At 43.2% G+C, this 27,877-nt stretch overlaps 1 protein-coding gene across 4 annotated transcripts in view; it reads right to left on the reverse strand.

Moving 5' to 3' along the window:
- Positions 1–27,877, reverse strand: part of TMEM131 (transmembrane protein 131) — a 228,518-nt gene that overhangs the window by 21,409 nt on the left and 179,232 nt on the right. For all 4 annotated transcript variants that reach the window (XM_064268429.1, XM_064268427.1, XM_064268428.1 and 1 more), the window contains 12 exons: positions 26,657–26,809; positions 26,482–26,557; positions 26,108–26,225; positions 23,594–23,732; positions 23,383–23,492; positions 22,853–22,919; positions 12,133–12,284; positions 11,593–11,735; positions 10,964–11,150; positions 9,572–9,757; positions 8,608–8,766; positions 7,615–8,210 (listed from right to left, as the gene is read on the reverse strand). In XM_064268429.1, coding sequence (XP_064124499.1) covers positions 7,615–8,210; positions 8,608–8,766; positions 9,572–9,757; positions 10,964–11,150; positions 11,593–11,735; positions 12,133–12,284; positions 22,853–22,919; positions 23,383–23,492; positions 23,594–23,732; positions 26,108–26,225; positions 26,482–26,557; positions 26,657–26,809 — 2,086 coding nt within the window. The remainder of the gene's footprint in view (positions 1–7,614; positions 8,211–8,607; positions 8,767–9,571; positions 9,758–10,963; positions 11,151–11,592; positions 11,736–12,132; positions 12,285–22,852; positions 22,920–23,382; positions 23,493–23,593; positions 23,733–26,107; positions 26,226–26,481; positions 26,558–26,656; positions 26,810–27,877) is intronic.

Raw genomic sequence — 27,877 nt, forward strand, 5'->3', positions numbered from 1 at the left:
CTGAAACGGTCATCAATAACCCTTTAACGTCAAAGCCAATGGCCTCTTATCACTCCTCATCGGACATGACCTCTCTGTTCTCCTGGACGCTGAGATTTCCCTTCCCCACCGCTGGGCCTCAACATTCTCATTCTCTTTGCTACTTCCATTCTTCAGACAGTTGTTTTCTTCTTCCCTGGTGTAGTCTTTAGATCTACCCTTGGGAAATCTCTTTTCCCTTTTATATTGTCCCTGGGAGCTCACTTTAATTAACTTAACACAAGCAATTCAAACCCAAAGTGTCCAAAGCTGAGTTAAACATCGTACGAACATCTTTGGGTTCTCATGCTCAGTAATAACTAAACCGCTAGAGGATCACCAACGGTGGTAGGAATCTGTTCTTCCTCCTCGTTTGATTGCTTACTAGGTCTCGAATGAAGCCGATAAACTGGACTAACGCACAATTTACTTGAGCCAGTACCAGTAAAAAAACAAAAAAACAAGCTCGTTGCCATGGAGTTGATCCTGACTCATAGCGACCCTATAGGACAGGGTAGAACTTGCCCCATAGGGTTTCTATGGAGTGGCTGGTGGATTCGAACTGCCAACTTTTTGCTTCGCAGCCGAGCTCTTAACCTCTGCACCACCAGGGCTCCAGCACAGGTCATGTAAATTTATTTCCCTTTATCTGTTCCAAAATGACACTATGACATGGATATGTTAAACTAAAACATGCTAAAAAATGCTTAGGAAGAAACCTCTCCAGGAACTTTTTAAAACTAGAGTAAATCTTGTTTGCGAGTACAGTCATTATCATATATATTATCTAATGAAGCTCCATGCTTATATATGTAAGATACCTGCTCAGTACAAGAGACATTAGAAAAGAATTCCTATTGAGAAATTTTACTCCTATCCATGGAAGTAATTAATCCCAAATTTGCAAGAAGACCCATACTCTGCTTAGTTCTAGTTTTTCCTGTATCTTTTGATTGCTGTACAGATGATCTAGTACACAGGATTAGGAAAAAAAGAGGCTGTACACTCAAAACTTTACAGCATACAGAACTCAATCACTTAGGGCTTTCATAAAATTATTATGAGAATTTAGATTCTGGGTTTGTTTACACTAGAAGTAAAACACCGTGGACATTCAAAAGCAAACATTAAGATGTAAGGTTTGGAGAGGACAGCTCTGTCTCTTTGGGCATTCTTCACTCTCTCGTGTAACCCTTTGCCTGCCCAAATAAGCACTGGATGGGACCAGTGCCCTGCCTCCCAAGGATGTTCACTGGGTTACATCTCATTGGTGGTGGGGTTCTAATGCCCTAACACAACGTATCCAAATCACTGTGGATCTTGTCAAAAGCAGATTCTGACTGAGCAGCCTGGTATAGGGCCCAAGAGCCTACATTTCTGACAAGCTCTCCAGTGGTGATGCTGCTGCTAGTTCTACCGCTGGTCCCTAGACCAGAATCTGAGGAGCGAGGCCTGCCTCACCCTACACCTTCTCCTCCAAGGGAGGACGCCGCTGTATGGGTTAGCCACGTACACTTCCTGCTCCCAGATGGGAAGCTGACCAGGGAGGGCCTGCTTCCCTAAGACCAGCACTAGCCCTGCTCTTTGCACACTCTCGCCCAGCTTCTCCGCCTGTCTGGCAAATCAGGTTGGATCTACTCCAAAGACTGGTTTCTTTGACTGTGGGCTACACATTGCAGTGGAGGAGGGTGTGGGAGGCCCATCTCAAGCTTCAGGCTTCACAAGTGCTTACCAGGTGCTCTGCTTCTGGTGGAGGGAGCTGGGATGGGTTTGGTACTTTTAGCTCCGCATCTTGTCTGTTCCTTGTAGGCAGGCTTGGAAGGCAGGAGGGGTGACCAGTCAGATCTCTGCACCTAGAACCCCCTTCATTTAGGACAATTACATCACTCACTATATTCTTCCACACTCTACCTGGTCTCACCATTGCAGCCTACCAAGCCAATCAAACCCAGGGCCGTCGAGTCGATTCCGACTCATAGCGACCCTATAGGACAGAGTAGAACTGCCCCATAGAGTTTCCAAAGAGCACCTGGCAGATTCGAACTGCCGACCCTTTGGTTAGCAGCCGTAGCACTTAACCACTACACCACCAGGGTTTCCACTGCAGCCTACAGATCTGCCTAATGCTCACTGAGGGGACTGGCATCAGACTCGTGGACTTCCTATCACCCTCGAGCTCCCATCATCTGGACACTAGGCCTTATTAGGTTGACCATCTCTTATTTGTGACTCTGAAGTCTGAAAACCTCTCTAAGCCCCCCTCCCCAACCCCACCTCTTTTAGGGAGCCCTGATGGCACAGTGGTTAAGAGCTCGGCTGCTAACCAAAAGATTGGCAGTTTGAATCCAGCAGTCGCTCCCTGCAAACCCTACGGGGCAGTTATGCTCTGTCTTATAGGGTTACTATGAGTTGGAATTGACTTGATGGCAATGGGTTTTTTGGTTCGACTCATTTAGAAACAAGATGCTGTATGACTAAACTCGTTTGGTGGCATAACCTAAGCTGAACCAAGGGTACTTTTATGGTCTTATGAATCATCCAGTATGTGAGCTATAAATCCTTCCAAAATCCTGAACTCCCAAACAACGTGGCTCCAAGAGTGCTGGGGAAGCGACTGTGGACTTCTAGATCCATGGTCTCTCCATTGTCAATGACTGTTATTTCCATTATACTTTAGCATCCCATTTCAGGTTAATTTCGACTCATAGTGGCCATATAGGACAGTGCAGAACTGCCCCATAGGGTTTCCAAGGAGTGACTGGTGGATTTAAACTGCTGACCTTTTGGTTAGCAGCCTGAGCTCTTAACCACTGTGCCACCAGGGCTCCAAGGCTACACCTAAGAACCTGCTATTGTCCAGGCTACTTTTTTTCCCAAAACCTTAAGCTCTCACATCTCATTTTCGGACTACAGGACCCTATTGTCCCCTTGGCTCCTACCGCACCTGTTCTTGGACTTGTTGAGACCGCTCATCCCTTGACATGTCCACCTTCTCCCTGTCTGTAAGGTTCCTCCGGCTTCAGGCCCTTCCCTATCTTGGTAACTGCACACACTCCGGTTCTGCCAACACCCTCTTGGCATCCTCAGCCCTGTCTCTTTGCAGTCTGTCCTGCAGAGCTCTAATGAAGTCTCTCTCCACCTCTCCAGCATTCACTCTCACCCTTGGGTTCCAGAGCACATTGCTGAACACGGCACCAGTGCAAGGCGGTGTCACGGTGACCCTCGGGGGGCCTGAGGGGCCACTCTGCAATTCCAAGTCTCATTTTCCACAGAAGCCCAGTCCATGGAGTTTTAAGCTATGTGGAATCGCACTATTCCAAACTTTCTCTGATTTCTGTTGCTACCCTACCACTTCCCCCTTCAGTCTCAGCAGATGCCTGACTCTTAATTTAGTTCAAGTGAAAACTCCCCTAATGTCCCCCGGGCTGCTCTTCATCTCTGCCAACTCATCTGTACCCATGCTCTATAATCTACTAAACTGGGTCTCGTCCCACTCCACCTCCTTGGGTGCTGTTTCACCAATTATCTCTTCGTTTGCTTCTCTTCTTTTTGGAGATGGGAGCATGAGTTTTAAGTTGAGGGGCTGAAGTCAGACAGACCTGGGCCTGGCTCCACAGCTGCCTGATGTAACCTTTCTTAGACTGAGTTCCTCACTAGAACAAGAGGGTAACAGCAATGCCAATCACCACAGTACTAAGCTCTCTTAGACTGAGTTCCTCACTAGGAAAACAGGGTAGCAGCACTGCCAATCTCTGTGGTACTAAGCTTTCTTGGACTGAGTTCTCTACTAGAAAAACAGGGTAACAGCAATGCCAATCTCCATGGTGCTAAGCTTTCTTAGACTGAGTTCTTCACTTGAAAAACAGGTTAGCAGCAATGCCAATCTCCGTGGTACTAAGCTTTCTTAGACTGAGTTCTTCACTTGAAAAACAGGTTAGCAGCAATGCCAGTCTCCGTGGTACCAAGCTTTTTTAGACTGAGTTCTTCACTGGAAAAACAGGTTAGCAGCAATGCCAGTCTCCGTGGTACTAAGCTTTCTTAGACTGAGTTCCTCACTAGAAAAACAGGGTAACAGCAATGCCAATCTCTGCTGTACTAAGCTTTCTTAGACTGAGTTCCTCACTAGAAAAGCAGGGTAACAGCAATGCCAATCACCGTGGTATGTTACATACCCGGAGCTGCGGCAGGAACCTGCTGACCAACACACTGCTCTCAGCTCCATGGGCCCTCTGTCCTTGGCCCATAGATATTTTCAGGAGTCATGTTCGTTTGTTATTTTTAAAATTATAAATTCTTTTTTTCTCGTGAAAAGCTGAACAACATGGCAAGTACAGGTTAAGGCTCCCCGTCACTCATCCTCCCCTCTGCTCAACACACTAAGAAGTGGCCACGGTGAACAGTGAGGTATGAATTACTCTCTAAGCCACGGTAACCTGGTTTTCGGTCCTATCGTCTCACGGAAACTGCTGTTTTGAGGTCATAAATAGTGTCCTCACTGCTAGACTCTGTGGAGTACTTTCTGACCTTGCTGGGACATGCTAACCACACCTTCCACCTGCTTTCTGCCTTGCTGTCTGCTGGGCTTCCTGTCAACCTGGCCCTCAGGATTCTGCCTTTAGCCCTTTGCTTGTCCTAGTTCTCACACTCAGACCAAGCACCAAGCAGACATTTCTGCTGGAATGTTCCACAGCCACATTATGTGGCATTTTCTGCCACACCCCAGCCCTGTTCCTAATAATAAACGTGGCGGTAGCTACTGTCTACACACCTAGCAATAAACATGGCAGTAGCTACAGCCTACGATGTAGCTGGTAGTTATCCTCTCCATTTTAAAGGTAAGCAAATGGGGGCTGACAGAGGTAGTTTTCTCCAAAGTTACACAGTTAGTATGTGCTAAAGCTGGGATTTGATCTGGAACTGCCTGATAGTGGAGCCTGGCTTCTTCACCGCGCATGACACGGCCTCTCTCTACCAGAAACAGTGGCCCATCATGTTGCTTAAGCCAGAAACAGGAATGGGTGCAGACGCTACCTTTTCTTCAGTTAATGCAGATATTGGGAACGGACTACACTAGGCCCAGCTTCACAGGTTTTAACGCTCAATGTAGCAATGCCTCTGCCCAGCCCACAGGGTTTATGTGTTACAGGTAGGAGAAACCATAAAAGAACAGGATTTAATGCTTATCCAGCTGGACGAGTCCCTATTCAGGCCAACCATGAACCAACGGAATTTCTGGGCGCCATTTTCTACTACGGATGTGACTAGGGGGATGGCTACGGACATGGCTGGTGGATGGCCTGCAAGACGTCCAACCCAGAGAAAGCAAGATTCAGAGAGCTCGCATCCATTTGAAGAGAGGTCATTCTGAATAGTCTCCAAATGCTAGAAGTTACATAAGCTGATAACAAGGAAGAATTTTTTGTTTGAAATATAAAAGGAAAAAAAAAAAAAAGAATGGGTTGCTTCTAAAATGAGAATGCTGAATTAAATGTGAACACAATGACTATTTGCAGGGGTGCTAGGGTAAGCTTTTGAGAGATTATAAAGGCTCTGCCCAGCTGAAAGCCTATGGTTTTATGACATACTGCTATTCCGCAATACTGAGATCAATAAAGACATTTATTGAAGGAAAAAAATAAAGATTTCAGCTCCCTCCTTCTTTCCAAACAGCAGCAGCAGGAAGGAGAACAAGCAGAGCGGCCGCTCACTTGAAGCCTACAATCACTGTCCCCTCAGGGGCTCATCACGAATCACTAATAAAGTGGTAACCATGCTCCGTCACTGAGTATCTTTCAGTAGGTAGATTCTAGGACCATTGCAAAAATTAGAACGTTTTCTTTTTTTATTTTAAAATTTAAGTTCTAGATGAATGACTCTAAAAACCAAAATGGACCTATCATACTGAACGGGATGGGTATTTATACACAAGAGGTGAGGTATTTAACTTCACTGCCAGATTCTTTCTTTGTAATAAGGACAATATATGTTCATTTTACTCATGCCCCCAACGTGGCAAAAACACATACATAACTTGATCTAACAAAAAAGAGGAACTTCAAGCATTCATTTTATATTACTATAGAAAATACCCTAAAACATGTAAGCTCTATTAATAATAACTTCTGTAGGAATTAATACATAACATTCAAGACGTTTTACAAATCCAAACACACGTAATTCTAAGAGAAGTCTACATAACTAGTCCTCGTATCACTGGGACTAGGAAATTCTCTGAAAGAAAACACCTGAACTCTGGGACGGCAGGTTTCTTCAGGCCAGGTTTCCTGTGTAAACTAAAAGCACAAACCCTGTGGTAGGTCAGCGAGGGAGCTATTTAAACAGACTTGGGATAATACGCATTAGCACGGCTGCCGCAGAAGAGAAAGGCAGACGCAAAAAGTTTAGGCTGTAAAGAGATAAAGCTGAAATACAACTAGAGGCCATTTCCTGGTGTCTACACCTTGATTCTGGAAGTTACAAATTAGCCTACCCATGTATGGGTGGTATGTAGACTTCTAAGGTGGCTCCCAGTGGTATCCATGCCCCTGTGGACTTCTGAGTGTGGGCTGAGACACACTTTTAATGAACAGAATACTGCAGAAGTGATAGGACGTCACTTCCAAGGTTAGGTTATGGAAGACTGTGGCTTCTGCCCTGCTACCTCTCTCTCGCCTCTTCATTCTGGTGATGTCAACCGCCATGTTGTGAGCTACCTTACAGAGAGGAAAGCAGACAGGCCTCTAGCTGACAGCCAGCAAGGAGCTGAAGTTCTCAGTCCAATAACAGTGAGCAGAGAACTGAACCCTGCCAACAACCACTGGAATGAGCTTGAAGGCGGATCCACCTCCAGCTGAATGTTAAGGTGACTTCTGCCCTGACCAACACCTTGACGGTAGCCGTGTGAGAGCCAGAGGACCCACTAAACATCATCTACGTTCCCGGCTGCGGAAACTGTGAGACAGTAAATGTTACTCTTTTAAGTCACACGGTCTTGGTGTAATTTGTTACTCAGAAATAGATTATACAGTATATAGAAATCTAAAGCAGAGATCAGCAAACTCTTTCTGTAAAGCGTCATGTGATAAATACTTTTCAGCTTCGAGAACCGTATGGTCTCTGTTGTAACTACTCAACTCTGGCATTGTTTCGTGAAAGCAGCCAGGCAATATGTAAACAAATGAACGTGGCTGAGTTCCAACAAACTTTACTTAGAAAAACAGGCGGCATTCTGGCCTGCTGGCTGCAGTTTGCCCGTCTCTGCTCTAAAGTAAAGGTTGTGCAGAAATCCTGTTTTTGAGATGAAAGGCAGGCAGTCTCTATCTTACCACCGTGTTCAAAATTAACAATTAAAAAAAAAAGCTTAACCTATCAGCAAGGCAATAATCACAGGCAGTTGAAAAGAAAAACAGTAGATGCCCGACAAATTGATGACAAATGGGTGCCTGTGTTTGTGTTTTGATATGGAGACGTCAAAGCCCAACACTGGAGGCAAGTCTGAACCAGAAGAACATCTAAAACACATCAGCTGTTTATCACAACTGCGACCACAACGGCACCCGGGGCCATGTTTTGGTGACAGCGTGAACAGATGGTTACCTTTGTTTTTTGACAATGGTGATGGAGGCTGCTCTGTAAACACTTCCAGGGCTGGGGAGTCATGGCGGTCGAAGTCTTTGTCCATGGCTTCTATGAGACTGGTGAAGTCTGAGTCCTCTGAGCTGTGCCTTGTGCCGCTGGCACGTTCTGGGTGGGGAGGGTGTGCGAAGGGGGCGGGAGACAGCCTCTCAGGCTGTGGCTCCTGGTGCTGAGGCACTGTTGGTGCTGGTGGAGGCGAAGAGTGCTGCTCCAGCGTGCTGTGGACATGGTGCTGGCTGCTCTGCTGGTTCTGTCTGGCCCCTTTGGGCTTCCTGCCTGCCGTGTGGCTCTGGGGCACGACGTGTGAATCTAGAACAAGGGGGCTGGTTTTGCCAGCAGACTGCGAGGAAGCTGCTTGGGCAGAAGTCCTGCTAGGGGTACTGGAACTGTTTTTGGGTCTGACGCTTTCCACATCAGCTGAGTTTCTACTGCTGTGGCTGTTGTGTGGATGGACTGATGTACCACACTGCTTATGACTCCCTGTGGGTCTGGACGACGAGCCGCCGGCTCCACAGAAACCCCTGCTGTGACCAGGGTCACAGCCGAGTGTGTTCAAGCTGAAAAAGGACCAACTGCAGGTCAGTAAGCAGCAATCTACAGAATCTATGTTAAACAATCTTTCATTTCATCCATATACCCATCACAGGTATTAACTACTTTAAGAAAAGCAGCAGCAGGAAACAGAGACAATTTTCATAATTCTACAGGGTCTGTCTGAAAATTTATGCATCAAGTCAGTGATCTCTAACTAGGAGTATTTTAACTCTCACTGATATTAAAAAACATGGTATCTGGTAGGAGTACTTGGTAACTGAGTGCCATACACAGGTATTAAGTAATTACAGATCAGATTTTTTTCCCCCTGAGCAAAGACGAAAAGAAGAACCCGATTTTTTAATTACATCAGGCAAATCTATATATACTAGAGAATTTATCTTGGGTGTGTGAACATACTTTCCTTCAGATGAAATACCAACGATTCTCCTGAGATCAAATGGCCTTCCCACATCAAAGGGCGGGTTTGAGGCCTCAAAGGACAGTCGCCTCCGAAATGGCTCCCAAATTCCTTGAGCTTCCAAATAGGCCGTCCCAATTACCAGAAGAAAGAGGGCACTGCGGGGTGCAGAGGTTGGAGAACCAAGATCCGTTTGTTAGTGCAAAGTGACAACATTTGATACTTGATTCAAGATTTGACATCATAGCCTCTCGGTAAAGTACCATTGATACATTGAAAAAAAAAGATGCCTGGGATAACTTTTAATGGAGAAGACAAAAACATGCTTTATGGATGAAAGTCTGCACGCTAAGTTGTAAAGCCCGTCATCGTACACGGAGGCTTATGCAGCATGGATAATTATTTGTGTCAGAAGAGAAACCTACAGGGTGATTTTCTTTGACCGAGAAGCAGCTTCTTCTGTTTTTTTTTGTTTTAACTCTCTAAGGCCAACTCTCTTCCCTCAAAGGATGCGTAAGGTAATTATGGAAATTAATTTAAAGGTGAGTATATCTGATTCTCAAACTACATAAAGAAATACATTGAAAAATAAAGAGAGAAGGGTGCTGAGGATTAAAAAGTATTTCTAAGCAGCTTCACATTCCTCAGGTACCATTCAAGAGGAATATACTATTATGCTGGGTAGATTTTACATGCCAAGTCAAGTCACTTTCTCTGGTAAATTAGGAGTGTTTTTTCCTTTAAGAAATTAACATGTACTTAATTTGCATAATAAACTTCAAAAGTCTTTGGCTGTCTATACCACCCAAGAATGGTGGTTGTTTCCACCAGTATATACGCTAGATGAAGGTGGACGCGGTTTGGTTCCTTGGCGTACGGCCAGCGCTTTGAACAGTGACTGGCCATGGTGGGCACTGGATAAAAAATGACTGCTGAACACCGGCCTCTAAGAAGACACAGTACCTCATTATTCCTGAGATGATGATGTACAGAGCCAGTTCCCAGTTGGGTCTGGGCAGGGCTTCTGCACAGGTTGCTAGCATATGGTAAGGAAGAGATGCATTCAATATAAACACAAATTCAGAGCCGCTCGTCGTTATAAACTTCAGTTCGCGAATAACTCTAGAAGCTGTGAAATCAGGAGTAAACCTAAAACAGAATGAGGGCACTAAGGCTAAGTATTAAACATAGGCACAAGCAGTTTAAATATAGTACTAGTCCTACGAACCTTTGGGACAGAACACAGAATTTTAGAGTTTGATGCTTTTATTTAACTTCCTCATAAAGTTAGTAACAAGAACAACTATACTCGTGAGTAACGAGAGATTACATAAAAGAACAATGATAAGTTCTGCAGAATTACTAATTCAGAAAGAGGTTTCTGAGCTTCTTCCCCTTCCCTCCTCCTTTCTCCTTTCCCTAAGTCCACACTCCTCTCCAGGCTACCTTCCCCGTCACCCTTCTTTTTTCAAAAAACCAGCCTAGCCCTGGTGATCTTTTCTCCGTCTTCTGTAGTACTGCTTATTGACACACTTATTTCATTTTCATTTTATGACTGTGCTCCCCAACTAGATGATACCCTTGAGGAAAGCTGTCTCATTGCTCATTGTTTCTTTAAGTGGCAAGGACAGTGCCCTGCCTACGATAATGTAGTTATTTATTAAGTAAATATCCACTGAAGATCATGAAATTATTATTCAATTAAGGGGTAGGGATCATATTTATGACACAAGCCTTAATAAATAAAGCAAATTACCAATAAATTGTTAAATATGCTGCAACCACCACTGATACAGAGCCCTGGTGGTGCAGTGGTTAAAGAGCTCGGCCGCTAAGAGGTCAGAAGTTCAAATCCACCAGTCATTCCCTGGAAACCTTATGGGGCCATTCTTTGTCCAAAAGGGTTGCTGTGAGTTGGAATCGACTTGACAGCAACTGGTTTATCACTGATACAGGCTTTCTGTTTTCTCACCAAAATAGTACACGTTGTTATAAAGCACAATGTGGAAAAACTGTACACGTATGATGCAAAGTCTCTGGCCTGTTGCTGAGACACTGTGAATTTACAGTCAATTTCCTTACCAACATTCTATGCTTTGACAGAACTCTGAAAATAATTCTGAAACTGGTTTCTAAGATGATCTGATCCACTTTGGAAACAGGGAAAGTTTCACAACTTTTATATGAAGAAGTATCTTAACCAAACATGAAGTAAAAAAATAGTTAAATGAATACGCTTATGGATAAAGACCTTTTTGTTTTGTAAACATGAAAATTTATCTTTACATAGAGCTTGAACAACTCCCATAAAAGTTAATGACATGCCAGTGATTCAGTCAAAAAGAAAATACTTACAATATGATTATGTCTTTAGAAGTGTTGGCACTTAGTGCAAACTCTTGACAATTGACAACTTTAAAGCCATACCCCTCGCAGGCGTACCCACTGATTTCAATGGCCTCTACGTGAATTTGCAGCGGTCCCGTATTTTCTACTTTAAACGTTCTTCTCAGCGTGAAATTTGGCTCTCTTAGTTTCAAAGCTAAAGGAAAACAACGAGGGCTCAGTATAAATCTTGGCATCATGTGATCCCACTCCAAATGATTAATTCATTATTCATGGACAACTGTACACCAGAGATTAAGAAGCACCCCGCATGGTAAACAGATCAGCTATTACCCAGATTTCATCAGGAAAACTTCACTTTTTTACGTCATTTGAGAGAACAGAAGTTTAATCGTTTCACACACAGGGCAAATCAGCTACGGTGTGTGCAGTGAGCACTGACACTTTACACCTTTTTAACATCTAAATCAGACCGTCCTACTGGGTCTGAAAGCAAGGCAGGGGCTTTCCTTAAAATCTTAGGCACTCGTCACTAACATAAACACGTGCATGTATGAAAATATTATTGTTTTCAGGATTATTAACTGCTGAAAGCAAATGCTGAGATCTGTGCTCTTGGAGCTGTGTGGAATACTCACTATCTGTACAATCTTTTAACAATGCTTCTGTGATTTTAAAGCGTAAGGAGCCTCCGGGACCCGGAAGCTTGCCCGCCACCCTCAGGTTCTCAGTTGTCCCGTGGCCTTGGACCATCACAGCATCCATCACGGTCAGGTTGTTTCTACGCAGGAACAAGAATTACAGATTTTTCCTCCCGTTAAATCTGGGCCATCTTTTGATCTATAATTTCTATGGTAATTTTATAGACCACCATGTAGAAATTAACAAATTGCAGACAGAAATTTACATTTTAAGACTTTAAAAATATATCCACAGAGAAAAAGAAGAATTTTTCATTTTTAAGAGTCATATACGGCTGTAAGATACTATTCATATTTTTTAGCTATAAATGTAATCAGAAAGGTTCTTTCGCTAAGCGTGAGGGGTGTGTGTGTGCGCGTTTTTGACAAAGCGGATACCCTATTTTACAAATTAAGTATGCAAACTCATCTTGAAACAAATCAAGGACTGCTACGTAAATACTAAAAATGAACTCCTGCCTGAATCACAGAACCTACCTGAGTATGATTAGCGAAGACACAGTTCTGTTGTGAACTGGAGTAAACTTTACTTTGACAGATTTCTTTTCTCCAGGTTTTAAAATTAGGTTTAAAATGAAATGTCGAGAGAGTCCTTCCGTAAATCCCGTTGAACTCTGCAGTGGAAGGGCCTTGAATCATTGGGTAAATAAACAAGAGCCATTAACAGTGTTCTCGGAAAAAAGGTTTCTTCTTTCCCCATCTACAATTCAATAGAGTTTCCCAAACTGATCAAGTGTGTAAGCAATTTTATTTCTTGTGATTTCGTCACTGGCCAGGTGGCAAGCAGAACCAGGCAACCAGTGATGACCTTCCATATTCTGCATTAAGACCAAAAAGGGGTTCTGCTGTTCTGCCCCCAAAGTCTTCATGCTACGCTGGACATTTAAAAAAAAAAAAAAAAGACATTGGTGTTGGTATAAAGATATTTTTATTTTTGACCTTTTAAGTTTTGAAATATACTACACATACAGAAAAGTAGACAACCTCAAGAAGAACAGCTCAATGTTTCAGCACCAAGTACCCGTAGAACCAGCAGCCAGCACCCCAACTCCTACTTACACTGCCCTTCCCCGCGAAGGTAACCAGCTGAAGTTTCTGAAGGTTGCATCTGAGAAACCGTTTTAATTCTCCTGGAATGCAGATATTTGGCTTTCAAGGAAGTTGGGGTAACCCACAGGCATTGCCTTTAGGTGTCCTTTCGAACCTTGAGGCTTTAACAAACTGGTTCCTTCAAGCCACTTTCAAGTCAAACAACAGTCTAGGTAAACCAGTAAGACTGTTTTGCTTTGGGCATTGTGCTCTTTTGAAGAATTCAGTCAGTTTTGGGAAACAGACTCCCAGGGTCAGACTGGGAGCTAAGTTTAGGCTAAATCAGTAATTATTTTAATTGTTCTTCAAGACAATGCTGCGTGAAAATCCTTCCTGACCACAAATTTATCAGTTCTGTTCTGACCCTTTTTTCACGGCAATGCTGACGAGATTTGGTACGAAAGAGCGTTTCGAGGCTCTCATCTTCGGAACAATTTTGACACTCTAGTCAAAATGTTGGAGCCCTGGTGGCGCAGTAATTAAGAGCATGGCTGCTACCCAAAAGGTAGACAGTTTGAATTCAACAGCTGCTCCCTGGAAACCCTACAGGGCAGTACCACTTTGTCCGACAGGGTTGCTATGAGCCAGAACTGACTCAATGGCAACGGGTTTGGTTTTTGGCTTAGTCAGTGTTACCTCAATTAATGAATGGTATATTCAATAAACTTCAATCAATTTCCATTACTGGCTAATGTCTATAATTTTTGTTTTCACATTATCATACTTCTTAATTATAGAACCATTTCTAGTTCATACCAATCTCTCCCTGAATTTCATTTTGAAGGCTAAGCACATGATTACTGTTTTATAAATACTTGATAATTTAAAGTTTAAAAAATAGCTTAGTTTAATAAGTCATGTTTTACAACTTCTTTACAGTTAAAGATTGTATTAAAAATATTTGTTTTTTATCTTTAAAAAATCATAATTCACATTTAAGGATACACTGTTCTGATTTTTAGGCATCACTAAGTGGAAGCTTTTTTGGGCGAAGGCTCAGCAACATTTGGCTCTGCTGACATGCAGGAGGAGAGTGGGTTTTGTACCATTTTCTGCTCTACTTGCTACTGAGGTTTAATACAGATAGGCGTAATGAAGCACATGACTTCTAATTCTCACTTTTGAGGTTAGTATTTTTTTCTGCACCTAACATTCCTATCTGTCAAAGTCAAGTAGGACAAGAGAATATTCTGATGGCTCCAAAATGGCTGACGAGTAAGTTCCCATTTAAATAAAGTATTCTGAGTAACTGATGGACACAGCTACATACCACACATAACCCGTTGCTGTTGAGCCGATTCTGACTCTTAGCGACCCTATAAGGCAGAGCAGAACTGCCCCATAGGGTTATCATGGACTACCTGGTAGATTCGAACTGCTGACCTTTTGGTTAATACCCATAGCTCTTAACCACTATGGCACCAGGGTTTCCAAATACACATATACCACACATACGTACACACATACCACACGTACGTACACATACCACACGTACGTACACACGTACGTACACACATACCACACGTATGTACACATATACCACACGTACATACACATACCACACATAGATACCACACATACACATACCACACATACATACCACACATACGTACACATATACCACACATACACGCATACCACACATACATACCACACATACATACACACATACCACACATACATACACACATACCACACATACATACACATACACTGCACACACATACATACCATACGTACATACCACACATACACATACCACACATACATATATACCACACATACATATATACCACACATACATATATACCACACATACATACACACATACCACACATATATACCACACATACATACACACATACCACACATACGTACACACATACCACACATACGTACACACATACCACACATATGTACACACATACCACACATACGAACACACATACCACACATACGTACACATATACCACACACACATACCACACATACATACACATATATTCCCAACAAACACTAGCTCCTTTAAACTCTGATGGCTTGGGAAACATTTAAGCATACCGTGATGCTTCAGGTGTATCACCTAGCGCCTCATAGCTTTACTATGGTGGTTCTCAAAGAGTGACCCAGGGTCCCCTGGGGACATCAGGGATCCTTCCAAAGAATCCAAGATGTCAAAACTTCAAGGACAAAGAACTTGGTTTGGCCTTTGTCTCTGGTTTTCTGAAAATAATCCTTGGAATCTGTCAGTATTTGAGGTGTCTTTGTTTTGTAAAATAGCCAAACAACACTTAAACATGTGCAAATGTAGTGCAAGCCCCAAAGACCACACTTGGCAAATAACTTCAGAAAGGGAAGGTGGCGTGATGCAATCTATCGTGCGTATTCACTGACGTGATTGGCCACGCACATGCAATGTGGCACCAATCACAACTACGCACTGAGGCCCCAATGACTGTTATAAAGGACCCTGGACCTTGAAACTTCTTGGAGCTCCATGACTGATGGCATAAGGTAGCTGTAACTCCGAATTGACTCAATGGCGATGGGTTTTTTTTTTTTTTTTTAGGGGAGGGCCACACCCCTTCCTAGGCCTCGCTCTTCTGGTGTGTGTATCCCTTCTCTGCTGAATTAAAGACAGCCCTTTTCCAAGAGTTGGTGAGTCACTGCACCAAATTATCAGACCTAAAGGAGTAGTGGCCTATGGAAGCACCCTACCAACACCCTATAGGACAGAGTAGAACTGCCCCCTAGGGTTTCTAAGGAGGGACTGGTGGATTCAAACAGCCAGCCTTTTAACCACATGGTATTTTCAATCGCCTCATATTCATATGCACACAAAAGATGGACAATGAATAAGGAAGACTGAAGAAGAACTGATGCATTTAAATTATGGTGTTGGCGAAGAACACTTAATATACCGTGAAATACCGGAAGAATGAACAAATCTGTCTCGGAAGAAGTACAGCCAGAATGCTCTTTAGAAGTGAGGATGGCGAGACTACGTCACACATACTTTGGACATGTTATCAGGGAGGACCAGTCCCTTGAGAAGGACATCATGGTTGGTAAAGTAGAGGTCAGTGAAAAAGGGAAAGACCCTCAGTGAGATGGACTGACACAGTGGCTGCAACGATGAGCTCAAGCATAACGATCATGAGGATGGTGCAGGACCGGGCAGTGTTGTTTTTTGCACGCAGTGTAGCTATGAGTTGGGACCGATTTGACAGCATCTGACAACAACGCAGCAAGAAGAGAGTAGTGGGGCTGGCTGTTCTGAAGTGGGGGAGTCGTGTGGACTTCCTGGCTTGCTGCTGGTACCCTAGAGGAAAACCCCAAAGTTGGAGATGGCTGTTCTGAAGTGGGGGGAGTTGTGTAGATTCCCTGGCTTGCTTGCCGGTACCCTAGAGGAAAACCCCAAAGTTGGAGATGGCTGTTCTGAAGTGGGGGGAGTCATGTGGATTTCCTGGCTTGCTTGCTGGTACCCTAGAGAAAAACCCCAAAGTTAGAGATGGCGGTTTTGAAGTGGGGGAGGGGTGTCGTGTGGGCTTCCTAGCTTGCCGTTGGTACCCTAGAGGAAAACCCCAAAGTTGGAGACGGCTCTTCTGAAGTGGGGGGAGTCATGTGGACTCTCTAGCTTCTGCCAGCACCTGATGACTTAGCCCAGGCCGAGAGAAGGGCTGTGTGGAGAGCCTGGTTCTGGGAAGGCAAGCTGAGATCTTCCTGGACTGGTCTGATACCACACATTGGTGTCAGCAGAAGAAGGATCCAATACAACGACTCCTGACTCAGCGAAGCACGGGGTTTTGGAGAAGAAAGGATAAATGGGCGAGGGATTCGGATGTTTACTTTGGTATTGGATTTCCGGATGGTTACTCTGGTTGATGTTATCTGTAAATAAACATAAGCTGCTTTCTGTAAGTGGTAAACAGCTCTCACTACTGCGGACACTGTGTAAGTATCGCAGGTGCGTGGCTTGACAGTACAGGATGCACATCCCTGGGGGGACTACGGCCACTGCTGGGGTTGGGCTCCTCATGCTAGTAGTCTTGTGGCTCAAGACAGCCTGCGTGTGCAACGCAAAAGTATTCTCATAATAATAAACATATCTTATCTGCCTTTTCACTGTGCTGCCATTTGTACTGACGGTCAGCAAAGGCAATGGTGGGCAGGACAGCTGACTCCTCATCAACGGCAGACCCCGTCCTTGATAAGGAGCGTATTCTTCACCGCCGTGCACAAACAGTTCTCCATTAAGCAGTAATCAATCTTTTTAAATGTTATTACATCTCCACTCTTGAGCATGTCTTTGCAATATTCCATGTGACGATATGAGAATCACCCATCAAGCACGCTGTCCTGAGAAGCTGTTCTCTGAGAGGCGAGCTGAGCTAGCTGCTTTTTCCACAGAACACGTTTACATTTGAAAGAATGACCGACAGCCCATCTATGGTGACTCAGACTTGGGCATCTGGCAGACATTTTCACGAAAATGAAGTGAGTCTCTCTTCAAGGAAAATAACAAGTATTTGTTGCCAATGGTAAAATTTGAGCTTTTGCATGTACGTTTTTGAAAATTCACATTCATTGCTGTGAGCTTGACAGCTTCCCAATACTTAAATAATATTCTGATGAGCTTGGCAGTTATAATAATGAATATTATTATAACTGGTGAATTCTGTCAACATTTGGAAAATTTACTATCTCAGTGAGCCACTATTTTCCAAACGACTGACGCACGGTGTTACAAAATCACACAGGGTACAAGACAGGCGAATGGATTTTAATGTAATAATGTAGCAAAATTCATTGCTATGATTTTAGATCCCACACTGCAGCTAACTTAACAAACTGGCACTTGGTGTAGTGCCAGAATAAATATCCATAATTAACTGAAAGCTAATTAAAACACTCCTCCTTTTTCCAACTACATGTCTGCATCAGGGCAGATTTTCTTTAATTTGCCTCAACCAAAACATCTCATGATCGACTGAATGCAGAGCAAGTATGAGGCAGAGGGCCACTAAAGAGATTTGCAAAAAGGTGAAACAGTGCCACTCTTCTTGCAAAAGTTTTTGGAAAATATAGTTATTTCTCATAAAAATGTTATCTGTGTTAAGTGGAAGGGGTTTACTATTTTAAGTGAATGAAATAATCAATACTCTAAAGATCTCACTTTTTATTTCTAGTATGGTAAATACTGGTAGATGTTATCCACATAAGCAAACTCTTTGGAGTCCTTAATAATTGTTAAGACTGTGAGTCCTGAGACCAGATACTTTCCTTTTTTTTTTAATTGTACTTTAAGTGAAATTTACAGATCAAGCCAGTCTCTCACATAAAAATTTATATACACCTTGCTATGTACTCCTAGTTGCTCTCCCCCTAATGAGACAGCATACTCCTCTCCACCCCGTATTCCCTGGTGTCCATTCAGCCAGCTTCTGTCCCCCTCTGCTTTCTCATTTTTGCTATTGTAGACAGTGCTGCAATGAACATGGGTGTGCATATATCTGTTCGTGTAAAGGCTCTTACTTCTCTAGGATGTAGTCCAAGGAGTGGATTGCTGGATCGTATGGTAGTTCTATTTCTAGCTTTTTAAGGAAGTGCCAAATCGATTTCCAAAGTGGCTGTACCATTTTACATTCCCATTAGCAGTGTATAAGTGTTCCAGTCTCTCTACAACCTCTCCAACATTTATTATTTTCAGTTTTTTGGATTAATGCCAGCCTTGTTGGAGCGAGATGGAATCTCATTGTAGTTTTGATTCCCATTTCTCTAACGGCTAATGATCGAGAGCATTTCCTCATGTATGTGTTAGCAGTCTGAACGTCTTCTTTAGTGAAGTGCCTGTTCATATCCTTTGCCCATTTTTTAACTGGGTTATTTGTCTTTTTGTAGTTGAGTTTTTGCAGTATCATGTAGATTTTAGAAATCAGATGCTGATTGGAAATGTCATAGTTAAAAACTTTTTCCCAGTCTGTAGGTAATCTTTTTACTCTTTTGGTGAAGACTTTGGATGAGCATAGGTGTTTGATTTTTAGGAGCTCCCAGTTATCTAGTTTCTCTTCTGCGTTGTTAGTAATGTTTTATATATTGTTTATGCCACGTATTAGGGCTCCTAGTGTTGTCCCTATTTTTTCTTCCATGATCTTTATCATTTTATATTTAGGTCTTTGATCCATTTTGAGTTAGTTTTTGTGCATGGTGTGAGGTATGGGTCTTGTTTCATTTTTTTGCAGACGGATATTCAGTTATGCCAGCACCATTTGTTAAAAAGACTGTCTTTTCCCCATTTAATGAGCTTTGGGCCTTTGTCAAATATCAGCTGCTCATATGTGGACGGATGTATGTCTGGATTCTCAATCCCGTTCCATTGGAGACCAGATACTTTGAGAACCAGTTCTCCAGCGCTGTAGGGGGCTGGGATGGAATGTATCCTAAGCTCACCCTAGGGCCTCCTCCAGGATTTCTCATTTAGAGTAAATCTCTGAGGTCTGGAGTGTTCTTACTCATCCTCCTATCTCACAGTGTCAGTGTTTTACATTGTGTGACTAACACTAAAGTACTTGTATTCAAAATAATAAAAGGGAAATATTAGCCCTTTTACTTACATGTATTTTCAAAGTCCCTTATCAAAGTAGAGTGAAAAGAAGTTCTGATCATTTAGCTTTCTAGTTATTCTGAGTCACGATCACTCAGCTTGTTACATTTGCTTTTTATGGATGGAAACAACAAAGTACACAAAAGAGTCCCTCCAAGAGAAGAGCAAGAGATTAGAATACACGGCCGTCTCAAGTTCAGTCTGGTCCCTGTCACACACCCCACACTATTTTCTGTACAGGTCAGATCATACTCAAAATGGCCCTATGGCTCCCCAAGGGCATTCACAATCAAGTGCCAGCTCTTTCCTGTAGCCCGAGGGGCCTCGCAGGTCTGGCTCCTGCTGCTTCTCCCTACCAGCCACTCTTCCCTCCCTCCCTACGGTCCAACTTCACCACTTTCTGTTTCTTCTTCAGGTGAACCAAGCCTGACGAATCCTAGCTCAGGGTCTTTACACTTGCAGCATCTCTTAGTAGTTAAAGAGGTCTCAGTGCAATGACAGTCCTCAAAGGGGACTTCCTGAACACTCCACTTAAATGAGGTTATTACTGTCACGTGGCCTCGTTTTTCCTCACTCTCCCTGAAGTCAGCCTGTTAGCTCACTGGTTCCCTTGTACATTGTGTCACTGCCCGGTTACAGCATTAGTGTCTGAGAGTGGGGGTCTCTTGCCTGGCTTGCTCACCACTGTATCCCCTGTGCCTAGACCAGTGACTAGCATATACTGGGTGTTCAAAAAGTATGAAAAACAGATTACAGCAATCTTGTCTACAGCCACATTTGTGCATGTATCTTTAAAATCAAGAAACGAAACCCACTGCTGTCAAGTCAATTCTGACTAAGAGTGACCCTGCAGGACAGAGCAGACCTGCCCCACAGGGTTTCCAAGGCTGTAATCTTTACGGAAGCAGACTGTCACATTTTTCTCCCATGGAGCAGCTGGTGGGTTTGAACTGCTAACCTTTTGGTTAGCAGCCAAGAGTTTTAACCACTTCGTAACCAAAACAAACAAAAAAACCCCAAACCTTTTCCTTTGAGTTGATTCTGACTCATAGTGACCCTACAGGACAGAGCAGAATTACCCCATAGGATTTCCAAGGCTGTAAATCTTTACAGAAGCAGACTGCCACATCTTTGTCCCATGGAGCAGCTGGTGAGTCTGAACTGCCGACCTTCCCATTAGCAGCCTATCACTTTAACCACTGTGCCACCAGGGCTCCTTACTGTGCCACCAGGACTCCTATAACTGTAAATTACCAAAATTAGATATTTGGCAGAAAAAATACATTGAAAATTGTTTTGTTATATAAGACTGACTTATAAAAACTATTCTATAAAGGCTTGGCTGACGTACACCTTACGGATTAAAACACAAAGCTACGGAAAAGAACACAAATGCTTTAATCAGTATAAAACCTCTGCTTCCACAAGGCTAACTAGCAATTCCTAATCAGCAACAAAGGAGCCCTGGTAGGACAGCTAAGTGCTTGGCTGCTAACTGAAAGGTTGGCGGCTCAAACCCACCCAGCAGCTCTGTGGAAGAAAAGACCTGGCCATCTGCTCCTGTAAAGATTACAGCCTAGAAAACCCTATGGGGCAGTCCTACTTTGTCACACTGGGTCACTATGAGTCGAAACTGATTAGATGGCACCCAACAAAATCAGCAACAAGGAGTGCCCGGGTGGCACAAACCATTAAGCACTCAATTACTGGCCTAAAGGTTGGCGGTTTGAACCCACCCAGAGGAGCCTCGGCAATGGGTATAGAACAAGGAAAATACTTATCTCTTAGGGTAGTTAGCGACTGCTCAGCCTGGCTGCTGTAACGATTACATGAAATTATAACTGTAAGTACACCTGGCAGAATTTTGACACCTGGAAGGTTCTCATGGAATACTGACAGGGGTTCTGCATTACGGCCCTAAATACTGAAAACCCTTCCCGTTGCCCTTCTCTTCCCATCCCACTCTGCTCCTTGCCTAATTGGCCACAGGCCGACTGATCAAGTCTACTCTCACTGAGGGCTTCCCGTATGCCAGGGAACCAAGTTACAACTTTTGTGTGATTTTGTTTAATTTGCTAAACAGCTCGGAAAGAGGTGTTATTTTTTACTGTTTCTAGGCATTATTAAGGAGCCCTGGTGGTGTAACAGTTAAGCACTTGGCTGCTAACTGAAAGGCTGGCAGCTCGACCCCGCCTAGCAGCTTCGCAGCAGAAAGGCCTGGTGATTTCCTCCCGTAAAGATTACGGCCTAGAAAACCCCATGGAACGTTCTACTCTGTGCTGCCGGGTCACTATGAGTCGGTATCGACTCGACAGCACACAACAACAACGACAGGCATCATTAATATCACACTACAAGAAGGGAAGCTGGAGTTCAGAAAGGTTTGTTCTCTTGCTCAAGGTGACAAAGCTGGTAGGTACAAAGCCATGATTATTCTGGGAGCCAACCTTCCTTGTTCCATGTGGAAAGCGGCAAACCGCAGCGCGACTCTACTGTGACCTGTGCTCGGCTCAGGAGCCGCAAGGAGCGGAAGGAGATGACCATTCACTGCTTTCATTCGAAGTAATTCAGGTGGTGGAGGACTAACCAGGTTCTTATTCTCGTTCATTCAATGCCTCCATATCAGAGAAAAACAAAGTAAGCAGAAGACAGACCCTCAAGGAGCTTATAGCCAAATTTGGGAAACAAGACATCACATATCAAAAAGAAAACAAAAGATGAAGTTAATGTGGGTGTGAATGAAGAGTCAGAGAGATCAAGACAGCCTAGTCAGTGAAGGCTTCACAGTGAGCAGGGCTGGCCCCAGGAGCAGGGTGTTTAAGGATGGGTGGGACATGGCTGCGCAGAAAGGGCATGGGGGGCAGTCTGTAGGGGGCTCTAGCTCTAAGCGTTAACCTCCTGACGGATACACAGCCTGCATGAAGGCCTCACGTAATAACGAGTTGTCAGTGGTTGCTCAGCCTGGCCTGTAGGATAGAGAACAGTTTTGTTCCTAAAACAAACCAGTTTACGTACACGTTTATGAATTCAAGAATATTTACAGAGTAGAGAGCGTACACGGTACTGTGCTAGGTGACCTGGAGCACGGGACAGAGATGAATGCAGCCAGCCCTGGGTCTGGCATTCACGGAGTGTACACTTTTATTAGAAAGTATCCTGAATTTACATTTCAATGACCAAGCTCAATATTCTGATGCTTAACAAAAATACCTTATCTATATGTTTTCAGAATCTCTGACAGCTATTATATAAAGCAGCGTGTGCTTAACAACGAATGCCTGCAAACGGGGACAGACAGCCTCTGACTCAGTTTGCCTCACTTCGATCTAAATCTCATCCGTTCTTTCTGGTTTCTTTGTCTCAAATAATTACGGACCACTCTGACTTCTTCCAGCTACTCAGCCTTCAGCCAAATTTACAGGTAGCCAAGAGCTTTCTTTCACATTTGCATCGATCACATCATATCACAATTTTTTTTGAATAGTAAGAATTTTGAATACTTACACTATTTCTGAAGACTTGGAATTCTAGTGTTCTGAAATCTATCTTTGCCACCTTACTCAAGTTAAACCTAAAATTAAAAATGTACATTTATTTCTTTGTAAAGACATTGTAATTAAAGGCGTTACAGGGTAATTAGCAAGTCTGTGTTTTTTTCCACAAATTATCTTTTGGCATACTGCCAGATTAATAATCCTCAAAAAATTAAAAGCCACAATTTACAATGAATACTTTGTTCATTTTTTTTTTTTTAACCAAAATGTTTGAAAGGTCCCACCTCCTTTCTCCTCATAAATTATTTGGGAAAGAGTTCCATGTTACTTTTTTTGTCTTGAGCTGAAAACTCTTCTAGATGCTTAACATAACATCAACCTCCCTCCCCAGAACCTTCTCTTAACTTCAATTACGGATACAGAATTTCTCTAAGCCAAATCCATTACTGTTGAGCTGTAGTAAAGATTTAAACGTGTAAAATAAAAACGTAATGCTAATACATGAACGGAAATATCTGGATTGTCTAAAGCAAAGCTCACCTTGATATTAACTTATCTACAAAGACAGAAGGGCTGGAATATAAAGCCAGAGGGATAAACTGAATATAGATAGGAACGTCTGCAGGATTTTCCACAGTAATCTCTTCTTCCTGAAACAAAGTAAGAAAATATTAAATGAAAGATTGCTATAATTAAAAGCAAGACTAAATACTTTATAACTCCAAAAACCAATGATACTTTGAATACTTACTGAAGAGCAGTTTGTATTAGTAAGTGGAAATTTCAAGTGCCGGGGTGAGCTAAGGATGGAAGGCCAGGTGAGCTCAGCAGTGATTTTTGATATTATGTTCTTTTGGAGGTCTGTATTTACTTCAAATATAGCGCTCAATCTAGAAAAAACAATTTATAAGTCACTGCATCAAAATGAGATGAGTTTTCTGAATACAAGGGATGCTATTAGACTTGTGTACTTGAGAAATTTTATTCTGGGCCAGAAAAAACAGGTCTACTGTGCTAATATTTTACTATGCTTTTTTAATGTTATATGATGGCGTCTCTGTTTGGCACAAAGAGCTACCAAAATATTTCAGCCGTGTTGTTTTCTTACTGAATATGTAAAGGACGACAAGTCTTAGAACTAGTACCAGTAGCATTAATGCAATCCTTTGTAAGTTTTGAAAAACTTTTTAATGTATAAATTCAACGAAGACCACAGCTGAAACCTGGGCTAGATTAGGTAATGTATTTAAAAAAGGCTGACCTGTACAGAGATGCTATAAACCCTGTATTCACAAACATACGACACTATGGGGAGATTCCTAAAGCATCTTGGATGCCTGGTGGCAAGATGGAGACACCAGCAGCAGAGTGCTACCCATATTTTCAGCAGAACTTGAGGAGGCCAGTGGATCTCTTGGCAGACGGCCTTTTCTTCCCCGAGACAAAAAGCAAAACAAAATCCTGACATGCAGTGAACACTTCAGCTGAAGACGCTGTATGTATGAGGGTTTTGCTCAGACTTATGTGAAGTTTCCAGCAATACTCAGGACCCAGTTTGAATGTTCCCCTAGTGTTTCTAAGCCAGATGTTTAGAACTCAGAGCACATTCCCTAAGGAGACAGTATTGTAAATGGGGTTAAGGTCCCTGGGCCCAATCACAGAAGCCCAATTTGACTCGCCCCACTTCTGAATTATGATGCTGTGATACTGGTAAGAGTACGGGCTTTATAAGAGCAGGGCAGGAGTGACAATTCTCTGCCACGTGCACATTCATAAGGCAGGAACAGGGAGAATGTCACATTCACTGTGCCAATGGGACACGGGGGCCCGGGGCAGACAGGAAGTCCAGGTCTTCAGCATCGGGGTGCTGGGTACACAGACAGAAGGCAGGGTTTTGGTGGGTGGGAGGTGAGGAGGTCCCTGCCAGCTGAGCCTAGGGCAGCACGACACATTATTTATTCATAATTGGGTGTTAAAATCTGAAGATTCTCTGTTCTTTATGACGTCCACTATGGAAATATAAGGGGCCAAGGAATTTTAATTAGTGTTTTCTTACTGAGCCCATTAGAGGAAGTGTCTTTGTCCTTATTTTCACCATTTTAAGGTAAAAATTTAACTCTTTTGCTTTATGAAAACTTCCACAGTGGATAAGGCAGTTTAGATAAAAGAAGCCCTTCAGATTCAACCACGGGGGGTTTGACAAATTTTACATTTTTATAGATCGGGAGAGCCTTGGGAGCAGAATACTCTTAAGCATTCAGCTGCTAACCAAAAGGTCGGCAGTTCGAATCCACCAGCTGCTCCTTGGAAACCCTATGGGGCAGTTCTCCTCTGTCCTACAGGGTCGCTATGAGTAGGAACTGACGGCAATGGGTTTTGGGATAATTTGGAATATCTCAATGATGCTGGCAAACACATGGCTAACGAGCCAGCTGAGAAGAGCAGCTTTCATCAGCTGTCATACCCTCATCGTCCTCATCACAGTCTCCTCTGAACTACCTGAAAAGGCCAGCTCTCTACACCGCCAAATAAACACATCTTTGCGTTTGAGTCCAGCTACAGTACTGATCTGTCACTAGGACATTTTCTACCTGCCAAAGACACATGGTACTGCCCGTCTGAACTGCGCCCATGTGCCCTTTAACAGCTCAGCACTTGGAAAGGGACACAGATGTTGGAGCAGGTAGCTCTTTCCACAATGAGCAAATACGCGCTCTGTCCCTGTGGGATTAAACCGAGAAAATGTTTTCCTTTAACAGAGGTCAATGGTAGGCAAAAATGTGCTTCCTTATGCAGATGGCTGTGTCTAAGAAGAACACTGTAGTTGTCCCACATGAAGACAACTTCCAATGGCCTGAACTTAAGGAAGTGCCTAGAGGAGAAACAGAAAAACGGGAGTGTGTACACTGCTGAGTAATATGTGGTTAAAATGGCCACCGATATGACGACTCATTAATAAATTTCTCAAGGTCAGGGTGATTTTCTTAGCTATAAACCCTAACCAAATGTGCTACAGTCAAGTCGATTCCAACTCGTAGCAGCCCTACAGGACAGAGCAGAGCTGCCCCATAGGGTTTCCAAGGAGTGCCTGGTGGATTCTACCTGCCGATCTTTTAGTTAGCAGCAGAGTTCCTAACCGCTGCGCCACCAGGGCTCCTTAGCTATAAAGAAGTAAAATAACCGAGTATAAGAACAGCATGTAGAAAGTAACATTAACTGAGAAGTTTCAAACTTATAAAGCGAGCTAAAAAGCAAGAGCACTCACTTATGCCCTGAACTCTCCTTTATCCGCGTCCACCCTCTGAACAGGCTCTGATGCAAATCCCAGTCGGCCTCCCACAGGTCCTCCTGCATGGCTACACCAGGCTGCACTTTGGGATCCACTGTAACAAGAAAGCAAAGAGGCGTACACTGCCCTGTAACCCTACATCTTATCCACTAGTCAAGTTTCCTTCAAATGACTCTGTGTTCCCAAGAGATACGGGTGGAATTCAAAAGTGGCAGCCTTTTATTAAAAAACATTTAGGGGGCTGAAGGACATGAGAGACGCATATACGGGTGGAATTCAAAAGTGGCAGCCTTTTATTAAAAAACATTTAGGGGGCTGAAGGACATGAGAGACGCAGCAAGGTGACTTACATTTGGATAGAAAAGGCAAGCCGACGTAGCAGTGGTCCCCACACTGCAGTCCAGGATCGAAATAAACGTTTGCAATCTGTAAGGAGGTACGGGAGAACCATGAGTCCCGAAGACACGAAGGCCACGATAGCAAACTATTAAGAGACGGGAATTCCCAGATATAACATGTTCAAACCTTTGATTTTTTTCCTGGCTCCAAGTCTTCCTTGTTGCCCCGTAATCGTTTGTAGTAAAATCGTACATCTTCTGACAAAGAACGTATCTGCTGTATCTTTACCTTCTGTGAGAAGGAATTCATAATATTTAAACTCTGATGAACGACTTTCCCCTGCAGGAAAAAAAAAAAAAACTTGTTTGCACATGGTTGAATTTTTTAACACACAGGCATATTTCTAGGACACTAGAGCCAGAACTGGGTTCACTGGGTAGAGCCAAAAGAACATTTAGGCTTTTCATCAGTTGATAATCTCTAAATTTGTAATCAGAGCCCAACCTGCCTCACCCCTGCCCATTATATGTATTTTTGTTGTGGTGGCATGTTACAGAAAAATTAGCAGGAAAAAGCTTTGCAATTTTGTGAAAATACAGTAAATATGTTCACAGTTTCCCATTAAAATATTGAGACCGTCAACAAGGTACAGAGATAGCTTTAAATAAAGGACACGGTCACTTTCAGTTTGTCGAGCAAGGTTTGTTTATACCAAGGCAAGACTGTACATGTGATTTCTAGCCATTTGAAGAGATCTATAAAATGATCAAACCCACTGGTCTAATGTCATTGTTAGGTGCCGCCGAGTCGGTTCCGACTCACGGTGACCCTATGTACAACAAAACACTGCCTGGTCCTGCGCCATCCTCAAAATCGTGGCTATGCTTGAGCTCACTGTCGCAGCCACTGTGTCAATCCATCTCGTTGGGAGTCTTCCTCTTTTTCACTGATCCTCTATGTTACCAAGCATGATCTCCTTCTCCAGGGACTGAGTCCTCCTGATAACGTGTCCAAAGTGTTGCTTCTAAAGAGCATTCTGGTTGTACTTCTTTCAAGACAGATTTGTTCGTTCTTTTGGCAGTCCATGCTATATCCAATATCCTTCACCAACACCACAGTTCAAAAGCATCAACTCTTCTCTGGTCTTCCTTACTCATCGTTCAGTTTTCACATGCATATGAGGTGACTGAGAACACCACGGCTTGGGTCAGGCACACCTTAGTCTTCAAGGTGACATTTTTGCTTTTCAACACTTTAAAGAGGTTTTTCACAGCAGATTTGCCCAATGCAATGCATCATTTCATTTCTTGACTGCGGCTTCCATGGGTGTTGATTGTGGATCCAAGTATAATGAAATCCTTGACAACTTCAATCTTTTCTTTGTTTATCATGATGTTGCTTACTGAT

This window comes from Loxodonta africana, chromosome 15 (assembly GCF_030014295.1).
Source record: "Loxodonta africana isolate mLoxAfr1 chromosome 15, mLoxAfr1.hap2, whole genome shotgun sequence".
In the NCBI taxonomy this organism is placed as follows: Eukaryota; Metazoa; Chordata; class Mammalia; order Proboscidea; family Elephantidae; genus Loxodonta; species Loxodonta africana.